Below are 19,719 nucleotides of genomic sequence, written 5' to 3'. Positions count from 1 at the left end.
TCCTCCTTTTCTGTCCCTAGTTCCCTTCCCCCAGTGAAGCATTAAGAATCCCAAGCCCCCCATCCCTGCCCTCAGTTGCTTCCACCGGTAATATTTTCTCTGCTTCGCCGTTTACTTAATTTCTAAAATCCTACTCCTCCCAAGGCCTACCTCAACTGCCACGTCCAATATGGGACCTCCCACACTACCACCCCCCCATCCATCAACCTCCAGAAACCATCTTGAAGTCACATATCACTGGCATCTCAGCTGGTGCACTTCCAGCAAAACACCAGTAGACCCACAGCAGGACTTCTCTCCTAGCATCCGGCAAATGCCTGTTGGGCCCCTTAAGTCCAACCTAATCTAGCCTGTTGGGAAGACATCTGGAGACCAGAAGACTAGAATCAGGAAAGAGCAATCCGCCCCCGCCCCCATCCCAAACTTAGAGGCTGGGTGACTGAAACCACCCAGGGGTTAACGTGGACTGTGGACTCCGGACAATCTAGATTTTGAGCTGTGTTCTCTCCCTGGTGAGGACTTGGGACTCTTTGGGCCACAGGTCTATTAGGAAGGCCTGACCTGGCCTACTTCCCAAGCCCACTGCACTTCCTCAGCCCAGCCAGGGTGCTAAGCTGGCTATTTTTAGTCCCCAAGGACAAAGTAGTAAGGTCAAACCAGACCTGGAGATACTTGCCCCAGAGCCTTCCTACAAAAGCAGGCGGTGGTAAAACAATTTCAGCACAGCTGTGAATTTATCACCTCTCAACTGCAACATCTGAACCAGATGCATGCCCCTGGCCACTGGGGCAGCCCTGAAGTTGCAGAAAAAGCCCATTTTTTGGTCCTTTTGCCCGAGGGGATTAAAAGACAGAAGGAGGGGGCACCTGGGTGGCTCAGTCAGTTAAGCATCCAACCCTTGATTTCGACTCAGGTCATGATCTTATGGTTCAAGCCCCATGTCAGGCTCTGTGCTGATAGTGCAGAACCTGCTTGAGAGTTTCTCTCTCTGCACCCCCCCCAACGCCCTCAAAATAAATAAACTTTAAAAAAAAACATAAGGAAAAAAAAGACGGAAGGAGGATCAGAAGTGTTACATATGCATCTCTTTCCTTGGGAAACAGCTTTATTTACAAAACAGATCTAAAATAAGAACTTGAAATGACAAGCCCTTGGGAACTGTGGGAGAGCTGGCTCTTGGGGACCATATGTGAAGCCCAAGCATCCAGACAAGGAGCTGAAAGGAGGGCCAGGTGTGTGAGGGGGACCTAAAATTTGAACTCCTTGTATTTCTTGCTGCCCCCACGGCTGTCCTGGGGCTGAGCTTTCCGTTTCTTTTGCTGGAAGAGAGAAAGAGAAACAGGTTACAAGTGAAACAACCCACTGATCCCCAAGACAAGGGTGGGCAGCCTGACTCAGCCACAGAGCTCTGTGGAAAAAGCGCTAAAACTGGATTCTCAGACTTGGATGAGTTCCCCTCCCTGTGCCTTCGTTTCATCTTCCTTAAAGAGGGCAGCCCACCAGAGGATTTCTGAGGTTTCCAGCATCAGGGAAGCTCAGGGCAGCAGACAAAGAGGACACCACTCCACTGAAAAAGGAGTCCCTGGTACCAGTCCCTGCTCACACCCAGCCGGGTTCCCCTGTGACCTCCTACCTTCTGTTTGGCAGCATGCTCGGCCACCATGTCACTGAAGTCTTCCTTCTCCACCTGTGCCTGCTGCTCCCGCACATGCTCCTCGTACTTCTGGGTCATGGCCATGGGATCCAGCTCCAACTCTTCAGGTGCCAGGGCTACTTCCACACCTTGCAGCTCGGGAGCCGGGCCCTTCCGGCTCATAACCTAGAAGAGGGATCAGGGTCTTGTCATCTACAGAGAGGCTTAGAAGACTTAGTTTCTGTCCCCTTTTCCAGCCCCCAAGAGTACTCACCGTGGACATGTCATAGATATGGGTTGATCCCATCATGGCTCCCCCAACAGTGGCCGTTCTCTTCTCTGGCAACACAGTGAACAGCTGAGGTGTCTCACTTCTGCAGAGGACAAGGGGGTCAGGCCCAAAAAGGAAGGGACAGCAGGGTTTCCAGAAAAGGAAGCAAAAAGAACATGAGCAGCACCTCCACACAGCTACCCGAAGAGATTCCAAGACACCCAGAGGGAAAACTATGCCTAGGCTGCCTCTACAGTCTTGGGAGACCCACAAGAGGAAAGGACTGGGTCAGTGGGGAGAGGGGTGGGACGGCGCTGATTCTAGGGAATACAGCCTGGAAGGGATACAGACGCTGAGTTAAGGGACCCCCTGAACCAAGTTTAGAGGATCAGAGACCAAGATTCCCACATGTAAAGAAGGGCTAAGGGTCAGGCTTAATGTTTCCAAAAGAAGTCTGGTACAGAGAAGATGGCAAGAGAGAAGATACTATAATAGCCCCCCCACCCAAAGTTGTACCTGGGGTTCTAACACAGAGAACTTGAACTTCCAGTACTTCCTAGGGTGCAAGAGCCATCCGAGCCGGTCTTATCTAATCCCTGTTCCCTATACTCCAACCACAGTACCCTTCTTTCTTTTCTTCCTTGAAGATGCAAAGGCTGAGACGTCTGCTTCTGAAGAAGGAGTAACAGGGACCAGATTTACCCTCCCGCCTGCAACAACCAAGGATGGGCAGAGCACATGAAACAACGGGCTTCGAGTCCCCGGACATGGTTACGAGTAATAAATGGGAGCAACTCAGGAGTCAGGAAGCAAATGAGGTGCATCCTTCGGCTGCCCTGTCTGCTGCAGTGACAGAGTCTGCGGGCCATGACACAGGAGGAGGAACCCATGTCGAGCCCAGAGGATGTCGTGGGCTGAAGGGATGAAGCCCAAAGTCAGAGAGACCAAGGCAGCTAGAGATCACAGCACAGAGTCTCAGGGAAAAGACAGCAGCACAGACTTGAGAACTCAAGAGACCTAAAGAGGGTCCTCCTCAAATACTCACGGGAGTACTACGTATGAGGAAAGTACCAGAGCCAGGGAAAGAACCACCTATGAAAATCAAGACTTAAGAGAATCACACTGTTTCCAAGTACCTTGATGGTGTTCCTGAACAGAGATGAAGAGTTTAGAAATACAAAGGAGGGGCACCTGGGTGCCTCAGTAGCTTAAGTGTCCGACTTGAGCTCAGGTCATGATCTCACCATTTGTGAGTTCGAGCCCCGCATCAGGCTCTGTGCTGACAGCTCAGAGCCTGGAGCCTGCTTTGGATTCTGTGTCTCCCTCTATCTCTGCCCATCCCTGCTCATACTCTCTCTCTCTCTCTCTTAAAAATAAATAAAACATTTTTAAATTAAAAAAAAAAAGAAAAGAAAAAAATACAAAAGAACCCTGGGCCCAACAAGTTTGGCCAATTTCACCAAATTTGGCCTTCAAACAAAAGTAAACAAGCATGCAAAGCAGCAAAAACCACAATCCTTAATGAGGAAAATAATTCATCAATTTAAAGCACCCCAGAACTGGCATGTTATTATAACCATATGCCATATGTTCAAAAATAGACACACAGCACATATGAAAAGATCCAAATCATATGGCTAGAGATGAAAACTACATTGGATGGGATTACTGTCAGATTAGAAACCGCAGAAAAAAATATTAGCAAACTTGAAAAAACAGGAATAGAAATTTTCTAAAACGAAATACAAAGAGAAGAGAGCTATTTCCAAAATAAGCAGAGCATCAGTGACCTGAACGGCAACTTCAAGAGGTCTGACACATGTATAACTGGAGTTGCCAAAGGAGAGGAGAAAGCAAAGGGAACAGAAACTATATTTGCAGAAATAATGGCCAGATTCTTTCCAAAATTCATAAAAATGATTAACTCACAAATTTAAGATGCTTTCCAAACCCCACGCAAAGAAACATGAACAAAACTATGCCACACCCCACAGAATTAAATTATTCAAAACAGCAAAAGAGAAAATCTTAAAAGCTGCCAGAAGAAAGAGGACACATTACATACAGAATAAAGGAAGGAAAACAGACTTCTCGTCAGAAGCAATGTAAGAATGACACCACAGCAACATCTTTAAATTATTGAAAGAAAAAATTAAAAAACCACTGTCAACCTAGAATCCTATACCTGGCCAAAATCTTCCAAAAATCTTTGAGGGGCACTTGGGTGGTTCGGTCGGTTAAGCCTCCAACTTCGGCTCAGGCCAGGATCTCACAGTTCATGGGTTCGAGTCCCCACATCGGGCTCTATGCTGACAGCTGAGTCTGGAGCCTGATTCAGAATCTGTGTCTCCCTCTTTCTCTACCCCTCCTCCTGCTTGCCCTCTGTCTCTCTCTCAAAAATAAACATTAAAAAAAAATCTTGGGGCGCCTGGGTGGCTCAGTAGGTTAAGCGTCCAATTTCAACTCAGGTCATGATCTCACTATTCGCGAGTTCAAGCCCCGCATCGGGCTCTGTGTTGAAAGCTCAGAGCCTAGAGCCTGGAGCCTGCTTTGGATTCTGTGTCTCCCTCTCTCTCTCTGCCCCTGCCCCACTCATGCTGTCTCTCTTTCTCAAAAATAAACATTAAGGGGCGCCTGGGTGGCTCAATTGGTTAAGTGTCCGGCTTTGGCTCAGGTTATGATCTCACGGTTCGTGGGTTCGAGCCCCGCATCAGGCTCTGTGCTAAGACCTAGCTCGGAGCCTGGAGCCTGTCTTTGGATTCTGTGACTCCCTCTCTCTCTCTGACTCTCCCCTGCTCATGCTGTCTCTATCTCTCTCAAAAATAAATACATAATACATTTAAAAATAAATAAACATTTAAAAAATCTTTTGAAAGGACAAGTGAAGAAGTTATGAGACTGCCAACGCTTGAATGAATTCAGGACCAGCAGATACAAAAGAAATGCTCAAGGAAGCCTTTGTATACAAAGAAATGAAAAAACACTGAAAATGGTAATGACATAGCTTAATACATGACTAATATGTAAATCTCACTAAAAGATAACTTAAAAAAAAAGATAACTGGCCTTTTCAACAAAAATAACCACACAGCATAGGATTTATAACATATATGGTAAAAAGGGTGACAACAGTGCAAAGGCTAGGAAGAGAGAACCGGCAGTGTGCTGTTGTTAGGTGCTTACTACCCCACAGAAGCAGCATACCACCTGAAGGCAGACTGTGATAAAGATGGATATTATAAACCCTACAGCAACCACTAAGAATAACAAGACAGAACTTTACAGTTAGTAAGTCAACAACAGAGATAAAACGGAGTCATAAAAAGCTGTTCTATTGGGGCACCTGGGTGGCTCCGTCGGTTAAGCGTCCGTCTTCAGCTCATGTCATGATCTCGCTGTTCATGAGTTTGAGCCCCACGTCAGGCTCTGTGCTGACAGCTCAGAGCCTGGAGCCTGCTTAGGTTCTGTGTCTCCCTCTCTCTCTGCCCCTCCCCACTCCCTCTCTCTCACTCTCAAAAATAAACACTAAAAAAATATTTTTTTAATATTCTATTAACCTAAAACGTAGGAAAATGGAACAAAGAACAGAACGGGCAAAAAAGATCATCTCATGGAAAAGGGGTCAATTCATGAAGAAGACTAGACAATCCTACACATTTCTGCCCCTCATAAGAGAGGTTCCGTGGCAAGACCATGTGAAACCCATGCCGATCTTAGGCACTTCCGGTTCCTCCTGCCCCAGATCACCCTGTGGCTGGCTCTTTCCTAACATTCAGCTCTCAGCTCAAATACCTCAGCAAGGCCTTGCCAAAGACCTCCCCACCACCCAAATCCCTCTATATCCCATTATCTAGTTTACTTTGCTCTACCATCCTGTCCCCATCTGAAATTACCTTGTCCTCTAATGAACTGCTTGCCTCGTGTTTTTCACTGCCTAGAGCAGTGCCTGGTGTTCAAAAATCGATTCACAAGGGAAGAAAAGGGGGGACAAGTCAGCTGGCCAACCCAGAGGCTGAAAGGAAGACAAAGTCCTTCCCTCTCAGCCCTGCCTCGTTCCCTTACCCGTCCATCGCTTCTTCAATCTTCTTCTTCCTCAGCTCGATGAGTTCAGGGGTCTCCATTCCAGCCGGCACTGACGAGAACCCTCCAGGAGTGATGAGGCCACTTTGAAGAGAGAAAGAAGCTCTGGAGTAAGTAAAGAGAAGGCCCCCAGTGATGGGCTACTTCAGAGGCAGACCCTGCTCTCCCCACCTGTCCGCAGGGGTAATAAAGCCCGTCTCATCTGGTTTGTCTTCATCGCTCTCTTCCTCTTCCTCTTCTTCTGAAGACTCCTCATCAGATGGCTCCAGCTCCCCCCAAGGGGTCCTATCAATCTCTTCCTCCTCAGTCTTGGTCTGAAAGAGATCATTCATTCATTCAGCAAATGTTTACTATAAACCTACCATGTATCACGTTGTTGCAAACGGAAAGAATATAAAATGTAAACAGCCTCTGCTTAGGGAGAGCTCATATGCTAATGGGGGGCCTGCATCACACCTCAGGAAAATGCACACCCTTTTTCAGACCTGAACCTTCACAACACCCAGCTCCTCCCTGATAATGAAGCACCTGTCTCTAAACTTCATGACCTCAAGTAAGACAGTCACAGCGTTTACCTGAAATTCAGCTGCATTGGTTCCAAACACGTCACCGTAGAGTGGTTTCCCAGTCTCATCTACTGGAGGTTTGCCCCAGCCACCAGCATGGTACCCAAAGGAACAGCTCTGCAAGAGAGGAAATGCAAGTCCGTTCTGCTCCTAAGCTCCAAAACAAACACTGAAGCCCTAGAGAAAAGTCACACTACGAAGTATAGAAACTAGCGCTTGGCAACTCTGGAAAATATGATTTCGGAGAAGAAGTAAATGTCGTAAAGCATTACAAAGCAAAAGTAATAAGCCACAAAAATCCAGACACAAGAGGATGGGAGAGGGGAGACAGAAAGGAGACTACTAGCCTCAGCCTTCGTGGCAGAGCCCAGGCTGTCTGAAACTAAAAAAGGTACTTTCAAAAACAGGAGTCTAACTTCTTCCTCGTTTTTTCCTAACTTTGAAAAGCTTATAGAATCTACTTCTTTAAAGGGACAGAAATTGGGGTGCCTGGGTGGCTCAGTTGCTTGAGCATCCGACTCTCCTTTTTTTAAAGACAAAGAGTGAGCATGCACAAGCAGGGGAGAGAGAAGAGGGAAAGAGAGAGAGAACACCACACAGGCTCCACACTCAGTGCAGAGCCTGACATGGTGCTCGATCCCACAACCCTGGGATCTTGACCCGAGCCAAAATCAACAGTAGGACACTCAAACCAACGAAGCCACCCGGTTACCCCAGAGCATGCATCCGTGCTGAGCATGGAGCCTATTTGGAATTCTCTCTCTCCCTTTTCCTCTCTTCTCAGCTCTCACATGCTCTCCCTCTTTCTCTCTCTCTCTAAAAAATAGATAGATGGATAAAGAGAAATTTTTTTAAACGTTTATTTATTTTTGAGAGAGAGACAGAGTGCAAGTAGGGGAGGGGCAGACACAGAATCTGAAGCAGGCTCCAGGCTCCGAGCTGTCAGCACAGAACCTGATGCTGGGCTCAAACTCCCAAAGCGTGAGATCATGACCTGAGCTGAAGTCGGATGCTTAACTGAATGAGCCACCCAGGCGCCCCCAAGGCAGAAATTTTTATCTGAAGTTTAACAAGTCCTTCTTTTTCACTTTAATGAGTTTGCTATCTATTAAAAATTTTTAAATTTAATACTTCGTGTTTAAAAATGAAAACTTAAGGGGCGCCTGGGTGGCTTAGTCGGTTAGGCGTCCGACTTTCACTTAGGTCATGATCTCGCGGTTCGTGGGTTCGAGCCCCGCGTCGGGCTCTGTGCTGACTGCCAGCTCAGAGCCTGGAGCCTGTTTCAGTCTGTGACTCCCTCTCTCTCTGACCCTCCCCTGCTCACACTGTCTCTCTCTCTCCTAGAAATAAATAAAAACATTTAAAAAAAAAAAAAATGAAAACTTAATACCATTCGTGAAATAAAATTATTTCTATCAGTTATGTATCAGAAACACACTCACCAAATTTTCAATCTGATTCTTTCTGAGTGGTGAAATTATGGGTGATTTCTTTTCATCTTTGAACTTGTTAAATCTGATAGACTATTTTACTATGAGCATGTCAGATTTTTTGAAAAAGAAACACTATTACTCTTTTGGGGGGGAGAGAGAGAGAAAGAGAGAGAGAGGGAGAGACGTGGTGGGATGTGAAAAGGAACAAACAAACAAAAAAAATCATCCTCTAGTTAAAAAAGCAGGGGCAGCTAAAAATGAAAGGACAGTGTTCACCTCGGGGATGGGGGAGTTCAGTCCAGGAATTTTCAGGTTAGGGTACGACGGGGGTGGTCCATATCGCTGCATGGCAATCAGCCACGGGGGAGGGACCTTGTGGGCGTTCTGCGAGAAAAAGAGAAGAGGATATCGTCTGCCCAACCCTGTCCTTTGTCTCCCTTCTGCCCCAATTCCCACCCTCTTCTCGGCTTCCCCTGTCAAGGTAACTGGCACTCACGGGTCCTACTGGCATCCCCAAGGAAATCCTTAGCTCATCAGACAGATCTCCTGGCTTCTTCTCCTTCAGTCGTGTTTCAAACTCCTTCCCCTGAGAAAAGAGCAGAGCACACTGTTGTTACGAATGCCAGACACACATCGGGAGTTCAATGGCAAGAGGAGAAGAGAACAAAAGCGAGAAGTCCCAGTCCACACCAGGGACAAATGCCACTGAGGGCTGCTCAGCGCCTGCTGATTCTCGGCACTCCTCTCCCTGGCTTAAGTAGGAAAAAGAAATAAAGGCCAGGAAGGAGGGGAGACTCCCAGTGCTGACATTAACCCACGAGAAGAACATGGCCAGATTTAGGACCTGCTTTCTGAATTGGCCCCTCTGTCCCTAACCAATTATCACTTTTTAAAGACATAGTCTGAATGTCTCCTCCCAAAAACTACCTCATTTTAAGACTTCAAATTCCACTCCATCCAAGAGGAGTTAATGAACAATTCTAAGGCGGAAAGTAGGAGTCACTGCACCAGCTTAAAAAGCCTTCCCAACCAGGAGTCACACGGCCATGACCAAAAGGCCGAGCCCTTCCTCCCCAGTCCCCAGAGGCCCCCAAACCTCATAGTACAGGTCCCCGTGGATGGTCAGTTTGGGCTTGGTCTGCCACTTGAAGAACGCATCGTGCAGCTTCTGGTAGTCAATGTCAATCTTCCCCATCTTGGGCCGAACCTTCTCTCGCATTTTGGACTTCATGGTCTTCTGTTCTTCCTGTGGAGAAAGGCAGAAGATAGCAGAAGATAGGTCATAAAACGTATTCACCAAGTTTAACTCTTAACAGATCTGGTTCCTCACTCCCAAAGAGATAAAGGAAAACCTCATTTCTCTCATTCCAAAAGTCACCAAAAATCCTTCCTGTTCAAACCTCTCAAAATTACATACTCCAGGTGTGCCTGGGTGGCTCAGTCGGTTAAGTGTCCAACTTCCGCTCAGGTCATGATCTCACGGTTCATGGGTTCTAGCCCCCCATCAGGCTCTGTGCTGACAGCTAGCTCAGAGCCTGGAGCCTGTCTTAGGATTCTGTATCTCCCTCTCTCTCTGACCCTCCCCTGCTCACACTGTCTCTCTCAAAAATAAACAAAACACTAACAATTTTTTTTTAATTACATAATCCGTGTTGAGCAAAATAGGTGTATCATATAAAATCATCCTTAGCTACATATGTTGGTAAATATTTTATTTTTTTAAGCCATCTCATCAAGAGACTGACCTCATTAGCTGCCTCCAAGGAGAACTGGGTAACCACAGTCTAACTGGAAGGCAGTTTTTATTGTGTACTTTGGTACCTCCCGGACCTTTTGCAATACATTCAAGTATTACCTACTAAAGTAGGTAATACTCGATTTAACACTTAAACCTAAGAAGTGACACAACGCATCTCTAGCCACAAAATGTTATCAGGCTTGCATTGGTAACAGAAAACGGCAGACACAGCCAAAGGCAGCCTGCAGGAAAAGGAGTCACTGTGTGCGGAGAGCTCAGAGCTGGCAGTGCAGGCAGGGGACAAATGAGGAGACAAGGAGCAAACTGAGCCGTTCAGCCCGGAACACCAAGGGGAGGTCTGTCTACCCTTCACAAGTCAAAGTCTTTCTCTCCCACCCTGTGTCACATGCAGTGATGACTTCTGGAGAATGGATAATGAGACAATTAGGAAGCAGGTGGGTTTAGGGAACAAGATTCCTGATTTCAAATCAGGCCGCTGTTAAGGATGCGGCCCCCGCAAGGCAGGTCTGAGCCCTGCCCAGCGCCTCACCTTCTCCTGCAAGGCCTCCCGCATCTCCTGGATGCCTGTGCGTTTGATGAAGTCTGGCAGCTCGAAGGGGGGCTTCTCAATGCCTCGTTTGCCCTGTAGGTACTTGCGCTTAAAACACCAGTGGCGTGGCACGGGCACAGAATTCCGAGTGGCCTTGAGGTGAACCAAGAGCTTGGGGTCCTGCGCGGTGACATCATGCATCTCCACAACGTCAGGCCGAGCCACGAGCTGGAAAACACGGCAACGTGCCACTAGGAAGCCCCAGCGTCTCAGATCTAAAACTTTCTCTTTCTCTTCCTCAAAGGACACGTACCTAAGTCACCTAGGCCTCCTTCAAAACCCTCCACCCTATCCTCCAAACGAAACCCAGGTGGGTTTCTAGGAGCTCCTAATGAGGTACCCCAGCCAGGCTCCGGGCTCTGCTGGACCATCTCAGGTCTCACCTGCTTGAGTTCAGCCACAGTGAAGCGATTCATTCGGCGCAATTTTTTCTTAGACAACTTGGGGGCTTCGGGCTTCTTCTCCTAGAACAAAACCATCACTTCTTTTGAGCAAGACTATTAGGAGTGAACCACACTGCCCCTGCCCAGCTCCCCACAAAGGGCTTTTCCTTTCCAAGAGTTCACCATGGTCTCTTGTGGGACACGTCTCAGCCGCCCATCCCCCAGTGCCTCCCACCGGGGAGGGGGCCTCACCTGCTCATCATCGCTGCTATCATCATCGCTGTCTTTGTGCTCCTCCTCAAAGCCCTTCTTCTTGGGGGCTGCAGAATTCTCCAGTTTATCCAGTTTCTCTGGCTCCTTCTCCTTCTCCTTCTTCACGTCATCAGTGAGCTGAGGAGGCAGACAACATGGAGACCCCAGCCCTACATCCCTCCCTAGTCCCTCCCTGAACCCAGCACTGGAAAGATGCCCTCCTTACTCTGTCTTTCCCCACCCCTGCCCCTTCCCCTGCTCAGCTTTGCCCCTTCTGAGTACGGCGCTCCTTGTACCTTGAAAGCCTCGAAAATCCTCTTGAAGAAGATGAAGTTGGGCTCATAAATTTCCGGTTCTTCGGTCACATACTCAATTTCAACATCAGCTGCTGGGGAGTCAGAGCCACGGGACCGGGCTGACTCTTTCTCTCGGTCCCCAGAGCTCTCAGAGGATGCCCCCCGAACCCGCTGGGGCTTTTTCTTCTTCTTTCGGTTCCGACGCTTCCGATTTTTCTGCCAAAATAAGGAAAACCAACTGGGTCAGAGAATCTGAGTACTGTGCCTGCCCCTAATCTCCTTACCCAATATCCCCAAATACCTAAGAAAAGGGGCCTTGAAGTCAGGCTCCAAAGTTCTGCCCCTCTCAAACTGTGTGCCTTTCAGTAAATTACTGCATCTCTCAGAACCTTGGTTTTTGCAGCTATAAAAAGCAGGCATACGTAGTACTCTGAACTCCAAAGATTTATGGCAATTAAATGAAAAATATCCTTAAAATGCTTAGCACAGAACCTGGCACGAAATAGCAGCTACTACATGTTGAACACTTAGACCTGGTATTTAGTGCCCAAGTTCTGTCTCCTGACATTCCTTCCAGACTCGGCTCCATTCCATACCTCTTTCTTGGATACAGACACTGTGTCCTCCTCAGTCTCTGACGCTGACTGGCCCAGGGACGAGCGAGTGTCCGTTTCCATTTCCTCTTCCTCTGTAAGGGAGGAAGGTGGCCATCAGACTCCTCACACCAGTAACCCTGCCACTCGCCCGCAGTGACTCCTCTTTACCAAGAGCCAGTTTCTCTGTCACATTCTCCGTGGGGAAGGGATGGAAGAATGCAGGCTCGGCCTCAGCCTCTCCAGGACCCGTCCCTGCGGTCCGCGGGACACAACACACTCACCCTGTTGAGAATTCATCTCTTCCTGGCGGCTCTCCTTCAGCTGCAGGATCTTTTCCAAGGCCTGGGGGATCTTGGGTCCCACGGAGGGGTCGTCCATCTGCAACAGACAACCCAGGCAGAGGGGATGGTCTCAGGATTTCCACCTCTTGTACTAGAAAGGCTGCCGGCCAGATGACGTCAAGAGCAGAGAGCAACAACGCTGACTGGACCAAATCAGCCCTCAGCTCCCCTCAGAGGGACCTCAGAACCCTGCCCCAGAAAGGTCTCGCAGACCCTATTTCCTGCCATACCTCGATACACTTTAATTAAGTATGGCTTCCTCCGTCACCCCCAAACCCCGGAAGTCCTCCCATCTTTTCCCAGACCACACTCTCCTGTCCCTAGAAAGAAATCACCCATCTCACCTCTCTATTCTCATCTCCAGGCGGAGGCGGGGGACCACGAGGCCGGGGAACTGGGGCCCCCATGGGCAAAACAGTGGGAGTGGGGCCCACTGGAGCAGCAACTGTGAAAAGAAAGAAATCCAATGTCAAAAGAGACAAAACGTTCGTTTAAAAAATTACCTTCTTTAGGGGCACCTAAGCGGTTCCGTTGGTTAAGCACCCAACTCTTGATTTCGGCTCAGGTCATGACCTCACAACTCAAGAGTCTGAGCCCCACATCTGGTTCTGCGCTGACAGCATGGAGCCTGCTTGGGACTCCCTCTGCCACTCTCCCACCAATTCAAGTGTGAGTGCTCTCTCTCAAAACATAAATAATAAGTAAACATTAAAAAAAAATCCTCTTCTTTGCTAAAGGTCAGTGTGATAGCCACCTTTAGGGGAAAGGGTTAACAGGGAGCCAAGGAGAGCTGTTGGGGTGTTAGTAATGCTTTGGTTCTTGGTCCAGGCGCTGGTTATACGAGCTGTTCGGTTTTTAACAACTCACTGGACTGTATGCTAACAATATACATACTTTGTGCGGTATGTACCTACGTGTAAGAGTTTTCCATCGTGTTCCTTTCCCTTCCCTTCCACTTCCAAGGTCTTACCTCGAGGACCTAGAGGAGTGCGAACACCAATCTGGCCCAGGTCTTGTGGCGGCCGAGGGACTGGGGTGCCCATCTTGGCAATTTCCTGCTGCCGTTCCTGCTCCAAGAGCACAGCTGCCTACCAGAGACATGGAGTGAAGACACAGCTTGGAAATCCATAGGGCAGGCAGCCGCCGGCAAGTGCATTCTTTAAGTAACAGGCCCAAGGAGAACAATCAGGTACCACTTGAGTTGGGACAGTCTCACCACCTGCCCCCTTCTAGGCTGCTGATCCAAATGGAGGAGGCCTCTCATCAGAAAAAGAATCCCCTGGAAATATACCCAAAAAACCCCAGAGAACTCCTCGTTCCTAAAAGAAATTTAACATTTAGCTTCATACCGCCATCAACTTTCTAACAAAAGTTTTCTTTCCCCCAAAGAGGTTATTTTTATTTATTTTGAGAGAGAGAAAGAGAGGACACATGCGTGAGCACGCGCAAAAGCATGAGTGGCAGAGAAGCAGAGAGGAAGACAGAGAAGGCCAAGCAGGCTCCTTGCTGTCAATGCAGAGCCCAACGCGGGGTTCAGTCTCACAAACCATGAGATCATGACCTAAGCTGAAACCAAGAGTTGGACACAACCAACTGAGCCACCCATGTGCCCCAAGACATTAAGTTATCTTTAAGGAACAATAAATACTTTTCTTATACCTGCTCCTCAAGATCTAGCACAATCTTGGGAAAAAGAGCACTTTGTAAGTAATTCCACATCTGGTCCTATTAATGCTTATTTTCTAATACGATCAATAATCCACTGGGGAACAACTGAGAAAACCCATCTCTGGGACTGACTGTCTTATGCATCATTTCCTAACTTAAACCTCCACATTTAGTCTAAATCCCATACAAATGGCGAAGTTAATCCAAAGTCCTCCCCAAGGTACCTAAAACGATGTCACATGAGACTAATACAGATTAGCAAACTTTTTCTGTAACGGACTAGACAATAAATATCTCGGCCTATAGGAACCATTAAAAAGACTGTAATACACTCTTGATTTGTTTACCTTTTTTCTTAATAATCTTTTAAAGATAGATAAACTGGGGCACCTGGGTGGCTCAGTGAGTTGAGCGTCCAACTTCGGCTCAGGTCATGATCTCACAGTTTGAGAGTTTGAGCCCCGCATCAGGCTCACTGCTATCAGCGCAAAGCCTGCTGGGGATCCTCTGTCCCCCTCTCTCTGCCCCTGCCTCATTTGTGCTCTCTCTCAAAAAAAACCAAAAAACAAAAAACAAAAACATTAAAAAAAATTAAAGATAGATAAACTTTTTTGGGGGTGCCTAGGTGGCTCCAGATGAGCACCTAACTCTTGATTTCAGCTCAGGTCATGGTCTCACGTTCATGAGTTTCGAGCCCTGTGTCAGGCTCTGTGCAGACAGAGCACAGAGCAGAGCCTGCTTAGGATTTTCTCTCTCTCTCTGATCCTCCCGATCTCTCTCTCTCAAAAAGGACAAATAAACTTAAAAATATTTTTTAATAAATGAATAAAAAAAAAAACAAAGAAAAGAAAAACCATTCTTAACTTGCAAGCCATACAAAAACAAGTCACAGTCTGTCGTTTATCAACTCCTGGGTTCCAGAAAAGAGGGGATTATCAGGGAGATACTGGAACTTAAGGATGAGATGACCTCCACGGAAAACCTGGGTGCATCTTGCTTTGGACACTAAGCACTGCAAGTCACAGCCCATGGACTGGACCGTGAAGCCAAAGGATGGGTGGCATTACCCGCTTCTGCTGCTCCAAGAGTTCATGTTCCTTCAGTGAATGATCTCCCTGCTTCAAAAAGAAAACAAGCTCACATCAGCACCACCACCCCACAGGCCACACTGCCGCACTCTGCTTCCTGGGGTTCTTCCAGCCTAGTGCCCGTGTTCTAGTCTTCGGTCCAGACCTGCCCAGAAGGGTTGGCCCCAGGATCCAGCTGTCTCTGAGGCTCCATTTCCCCTATAGGACCCTGAGGAGACCCAGGCCCAGCAGCCATCTGTCCTACCTGCTTGGCACGCTCCTCTTGCTGCATCAGCAATGCCGCCTGCTGCTGTGCCAGCTTTAGCCGTTCCTCCTCTGACAGAGCCACAGGTTCACCCACCCGGAGAGGAGGTGGGGGCCCCAAGTTTGGTGGGCGGGGTCCAACTGCCATAGGAAAGCCAAGGCCAAGGCCTGGTGGAGGTGGTGGGGGTGGTGGAGGAGGTTGCAGAGGGGGGAGTCCCATGGGTGGCGGTGGCATGGGAATCCCAGAGAGCTGTGGGAAAAAACATGAACATAAACTAGGAAACCTTTATCTACTGCCGATATTTGCCAGGGATCTACTATGAGCCCTGGGATTCAAAGTCAAATAACAAACAGCTCTTGCATTCAAGGAAAGAATACTCTACGGTGATATCAATAAAAGAGAACGTTAACTTTCGGGCACCAAGCAATGAAAGCTATAGACTCTCTCCCCAGAAAAACAGGAGCACAGACTTTGCATACAATTTCAGGAGATTCAAGAACATCTCTAAAAGCCACCTGGGAACTCCTCATCCGACACACAGAAATCAACAAAACCCAAGAAAAAGTCATATCCTGGCTGAAAAGGGACATGGAAGTTGAAAAGACTTAAACACAAGAGCCAGTGTGTCCCAATAACTCCCTAAATATAGAGGGTGCGAAATCAAATCAGGGAGTGAGCCATGTCTCACTAAATAAAATGAGAACTGTGCCCTGGGAAGGCAAAATGGGATCTTTGCAGCAGAAGGAGGATCAAGTCTGGCTTCCCGACTATTTAAGCTGAACCTTAAGGGACAGATTTTGGAGAAACAGACACTGAGTAAGGAGGTAAGGATCAGGACCAACGGAAAACTGAAGAGCTCCCAAGTCTATCTCTGCATTACCTCTCTGCCTAATCTGTTAGTTGTACCCCCAAAACGCCTAATGTGAGAAGGGATCTCTGAACAGAAGGCATCTTACAAAGCACAATAGCTTCCTTACCTGTGCCGACATGGGAGGGGGAGCTGCTTTGTCCCCATCTTCACCTCTCAGAACCGGCCGATTCAGCACGATGCCAGTCTGCAAAAGAGTAAGAACTCCAGGTCAGTTCAAGAAGAGCCGTTCCACAAAACGACATTCATTCAACAAAATTTAACCAGAGCCTGTCTGCCAGATCTTGGGCTGGGTACTGTAGAGGACCGCCAGATACATAGAAACGACTACAACTGGTCAGATAATGACAAGAACAAGCAAAAACAGCAAGCCCCTGCTTGCTGAGTTTTGGTACATAAGGAACGAAGACCGAGTCGTGAGAGATCGTGAAGGCCTCCAGAACCTCGGCCTATCCTGCCGTCCCGCCGCCAACACTTACCTGGCGCGTGTAGCTCTGCAGCCGCTCCACCAGCTCCTCGCGACTCCCTGCTGGGCAAAGCACAGAACGAACGGGGTAGGTCAGGCCGAGCAGGCCCGTTCTGGCCAAGTCGGGCCCCAGCGGTCCGCCTCCGCCCCTCCCCGCTGCCTCTGGGTCTCCGGGGTAACCAAGCTCCGCTTCTCCCTAGGCCCACGCTGCCCTGACCCTTGACCTCCCGATCTCCTCACCCTGGATCGGAGCTCCGATCTCTGCCAATTTGGCCTGAAGCTCCTGGGCAGCCCAAGCGCCATAATGCCCAGGAGGCGGCGGCGGCGGCAGCTGCAACTCTCCTTTCGGAGGCTCGGGATGCTCGGCCGCCATCTTAGCCGCAGGAAGGCGCGCGACCAACCCGGAAGTTCGGGCCAGACCTGGTGCCCACTTGCCGGAACTTCCGGCAGCGTCTTACGCCACGTCCGCTGGAAGGTTGGCCGACCGTTCGGACTGAAGCCCACCTCCTTCGGATCTCCGAAGGTCTCTAGGCGGCCGGGCCGCGAAGCCTTCTGGGAGTCGTAGTACTCAGGTCCCGTTCTCTGAGGGTCCGACTCCGCGAGGACCGATCCGGCCTGAAGCACGGGGAACACAAGAACTGGAGCGTGGGCGGGGCTGTGGGGGGAGGTGGCCCCGCCCCAAGGGTGTGCTTTCTGCGTCAGACCCGCCCAAGCACAGATCTCCCAGCCTTCCGGCCCGACTCCGAACTCAGGCGTGAGAGGCCCGGACGCTTACGTTCCTCGGGGAGACCTAAAGGACTCATTCCCCCGGCGGCCGCGGATTGCGGGCGCCAAGCGGGAGGTTGCAGCCGATGCCTGTGATAAAACAGTATCTGATTGTCTGCCCGCCCACCCCCGGCCCACGGATGGATGAATGGGCTGAAAGAGGATCGGAGCCGGGAGAGGAACGGGCTGAGCTCCAGCTGCCGACCTGGGGGAAGGGCCACAGTAAAGCCCCTTTTTCCACCTATCAGACCGGCTCAAATGTCTCCGCTAAGCTTTCTCCCGCTTTCCTTTCTTTTCCTTCCTTGGAGCTCCCACAACATGTACAAACATCTGCCATTTGTCCTTAAAGTGTTGCCTCCCTTTCCCCACCTCCTCCGCAAGAACGTGGTCAGGGACCTGGTCTTTTTGCTGTCTGGCGTTCAAGAGGTGCATCCTAATGAATGAGGGGAAAAAACAAACAAAATGGTCTTTCGGGCGACAGGATTTGCGTCATTTTTAGTCCCGAAAATGAACTCCGGACCTTTTCTCCCCTCGTCTCCACCAGGCTACCAGAGGAGTCCGCTGCCTCTCTTACCCACCCCGCCACCACCTGAGGGAGGAATGAGCAGATGCCCCCTGCCTGTCCAGCATCCACCTTTCCCTATCCTGACCCAACAACTCAGTGTCTCTCCCCACCTCGGCCACTAGCTCTGAAGTCCCCTTCTCATTCTAGCCCTTCCCTGTCACTGACAGGCTCACTGCCTGTGTGACTGTGTGGTGTTGGGTGAGTGAGCTGGAAAACTCCAAATGGTCTCGTTTTCCACCCACACCCACACCCTTCATACCTTCTTTCTAGCATACTCCATTTCACTGATCCCCTCCAAAAACGGAAGTAGTTGAGAGCAGGGAAAAAATAATGGGGTGCCAGGTCGAGGGAAGGTGGGTTCAAGAGAAACAGAAAAGGACTGGGCCAGGAAGATTGCTCACATCATAGCCCTGGCTAGGAATTTCTCTTTCCTCCTGTCCAAGCCTCGATCCTTCCTCTTAAAATCAACATCACCATCCCATTCTACTGACAGTCCCAAAGGAGAAGCCAAACCCAGAAAGGACAGAAGGAATAACCGTGGTACTCTACCCTGCAGCTCATCAGCCCACTCACGCAGAGCCATTCTGACCCAGAGGAAGCATCTTTCTGCTCCCTGTAACTGGAGAGCTGCTGGCAGGTCATGTGAGGCCGGAGGGCTCTAGGCACGTGTACGTGCTGGGGAAGGTGACAGGGGTCTCTTGAGGCAGGATAAACTGATGTCTGATGAGTGAGGAGGTAATGCAGCTAGGGCCAGAAGGGGACAAGTGGGACCTCATCATAACAGCTCTGGGACCCAGGCAGGACAGAACCTCCCACTGTGCAGAGGGGGTAACTGGGAGGCAGAGAGAAGTTGACATTCCCAAGAGGCCAAACTGGGACCACAGGCAGTTCTCCTGATTCCAAGAGTCCCCATTCCCTTCACCCTCTTAACAAGGACCCTCATACAATAGCTACCTGTGTGGGGCTAGAATGGAATCCAGTTCCTTGCAAGTCCCAGTTTGGCTGGCTGTCCCACCTCCAGGCTCCTTGCCCTACTAGGTCAAGAGGGCAGGAGAAAGCAGGGGTCCATGAGAACCAATGAACTAAATGTGGTGTTGGTGTCTGCCATGACTTTGGGAGGTGCTGCTGCCCATCTCCAGGTGGGAGGAGTTAGGGCCTAAGAAGGGAGTAGAAAATTCACACACAGCCACACAGGAATTTACACACAGCCTTCACATGTATCATCTCTGCAGTCTCCAAGCAGCTCCAAGAGCAGCTCTCTATCCTAGAGCTCAAAATATCCAGGCCCAGGGAGTTGGCTCTGGACTCTGGGCCTTAAGTTCAACAAGGGTTGAACTTGGGTTCTCAGATTCCTAGTACAAAGCACGAAGGCTCTGGTCAGGAGCAAGTGAGTCCGGAGTCCTGCTGTAGGGTGGGAGAGGGTCAGCAGCAAGAGGACTGCCTCAGGGGCTGGAAGAAAAGGGTCCCCAGGGGAGGGGGTGCAGATGGGAGGAGCCCCCAGGCTGGAGCTGTGCTTCTCTGTTGGAAGTGGACCGAGGAGGAGGGCGGGAGCATGTGGATGCTGGTAAAGGCACCTGTGTCTCTAACTCCCCTAGAACCCACCAGGCCAGGGTCTCCCAGTAGAGCCCAGGAATGCTCAGCAATGGCCAGAGTATCCAGAAACCTTCCGGGCCTCAGTTTCCCCTTCTATAGAGGGCAAGATGCTGGCCACATTGCTGAACCTCTCTGCAACGTTGCCGGGCGATGCCCGCATCCGAGGACGCCACCCGGAGATTGTTCCCGGGCAGCCTTCGAGTCAGAGCTGCCCCCTCCCCTTCCCGCTCCCCTTCCCCTCCTCCTCCCCTGCACGCTGCCGG

At 49.6% G+C, this 19,719-nt stretch overlaps 1 protein-coding gene across 2 annotated transcripts; it reads right to left on the bottom strand.

Annotated features, from left to right (window-relative positions):
• Positions 1-1,070: 1,070 nt before the first annotated feature.
• SF3B2 (splicing factor 3b subunit 2) lies at positions 1,071-16,942 on the bottom strand. 2 transcript variants are annotated; one of them, XM_077759818.1, is made up of 22 exons: positions 16,774-16,942; positions 16,547-16,596; positions 16,177-16,254; positions 15,200-15,448; positions 14,935-14,985; positions 13,170-13,287; positions 12,544-12,644; positions 12,140-12,236; positions 11,859-11,950; positions 11,263-11,478; positions 10,967-11,104; positions 10,715-10,795; positions 10,272-10,499; positions 9,080-9,229; positions 8,480-8,569; positions 8,260-8,367; positions 6,560-6,667; positions 6,156-6,298; positions 5,967-6,068; positions 1,908-2,007; positions 1,634-1,819; positions 1,071-1,319 (listed from the first exon to the last, which is right to left on the bottom strand). In XM_077759818.1, exons 1-22 carry the CDS (start codon positions 16,904-16,906, stop codon positions 1,248-1,250), a joined length of 2,691 nt encoding a protein of 896 aa, XP_077615944.1. In that variant the 5' UTR covers positions 16,907-16,942; the 3' UTR covers positions 1,071-1,247. The 2 variants fall into 2 exon arrangements, with proteins under 2 accessions (XP_077615944.1, XP_077615945.1); XM_077759819.1 differs by having other exon boundaries at positions 16,547-16,593.
• Between the last annotated feature and the right edge of the window lie 2,777 nt (positions 16,943-19,719).

The sequence above is a fragment of the Crocuta crocuta genome, unplaced genomic scaffold (genome assembly GCF_008692635.1).
Source record: "Crocuta crocuta isolate KB4526 unplaced genomic scaffold, BGI_CrCroc_1.0 scaffold53, whole genome shotgun sequence".
NCBI classification, from domain to species: Eukaryota; Metazoa; Chordata; class Mammalia; order Carnivora; family Hyaenidae; genus Crocuta; species Crocuta crocuta.
Note: the sequence above shows the minus strand (reverse complement) of the source record. Positions and strands in the feature narration are given on the sequence as shown.

What these genes read in the sequence shown, in the direction of transcription:
- SF3B2 (XM_077759818.1), bottom strand. Translation starts at nt 16,906, where the DNA reads ATGGCGGCCGAGCATCCCGAGCCTCCGAAAGGAGAGTTGCAGCTGCCG. An exon ending in TCTTGGAGCAGCAGAAGCGG is followed by an intron (nt 13,288 to 14,934) that starts GTAATGCCACCC and finishes TGTCTCTGGTAG; the next exon opens with GCAGCTGTGCTCTTGGAGCA. An exon ending in CTGTGGCTGAACTCAAGCAG is followed by an intron (nt 10,500 to 10,714) that starts GTGAGACCTGAG and finishes CGTGTTTTCCAG; the next exon opens with CTCGTGGCTCGGCCTGACGT.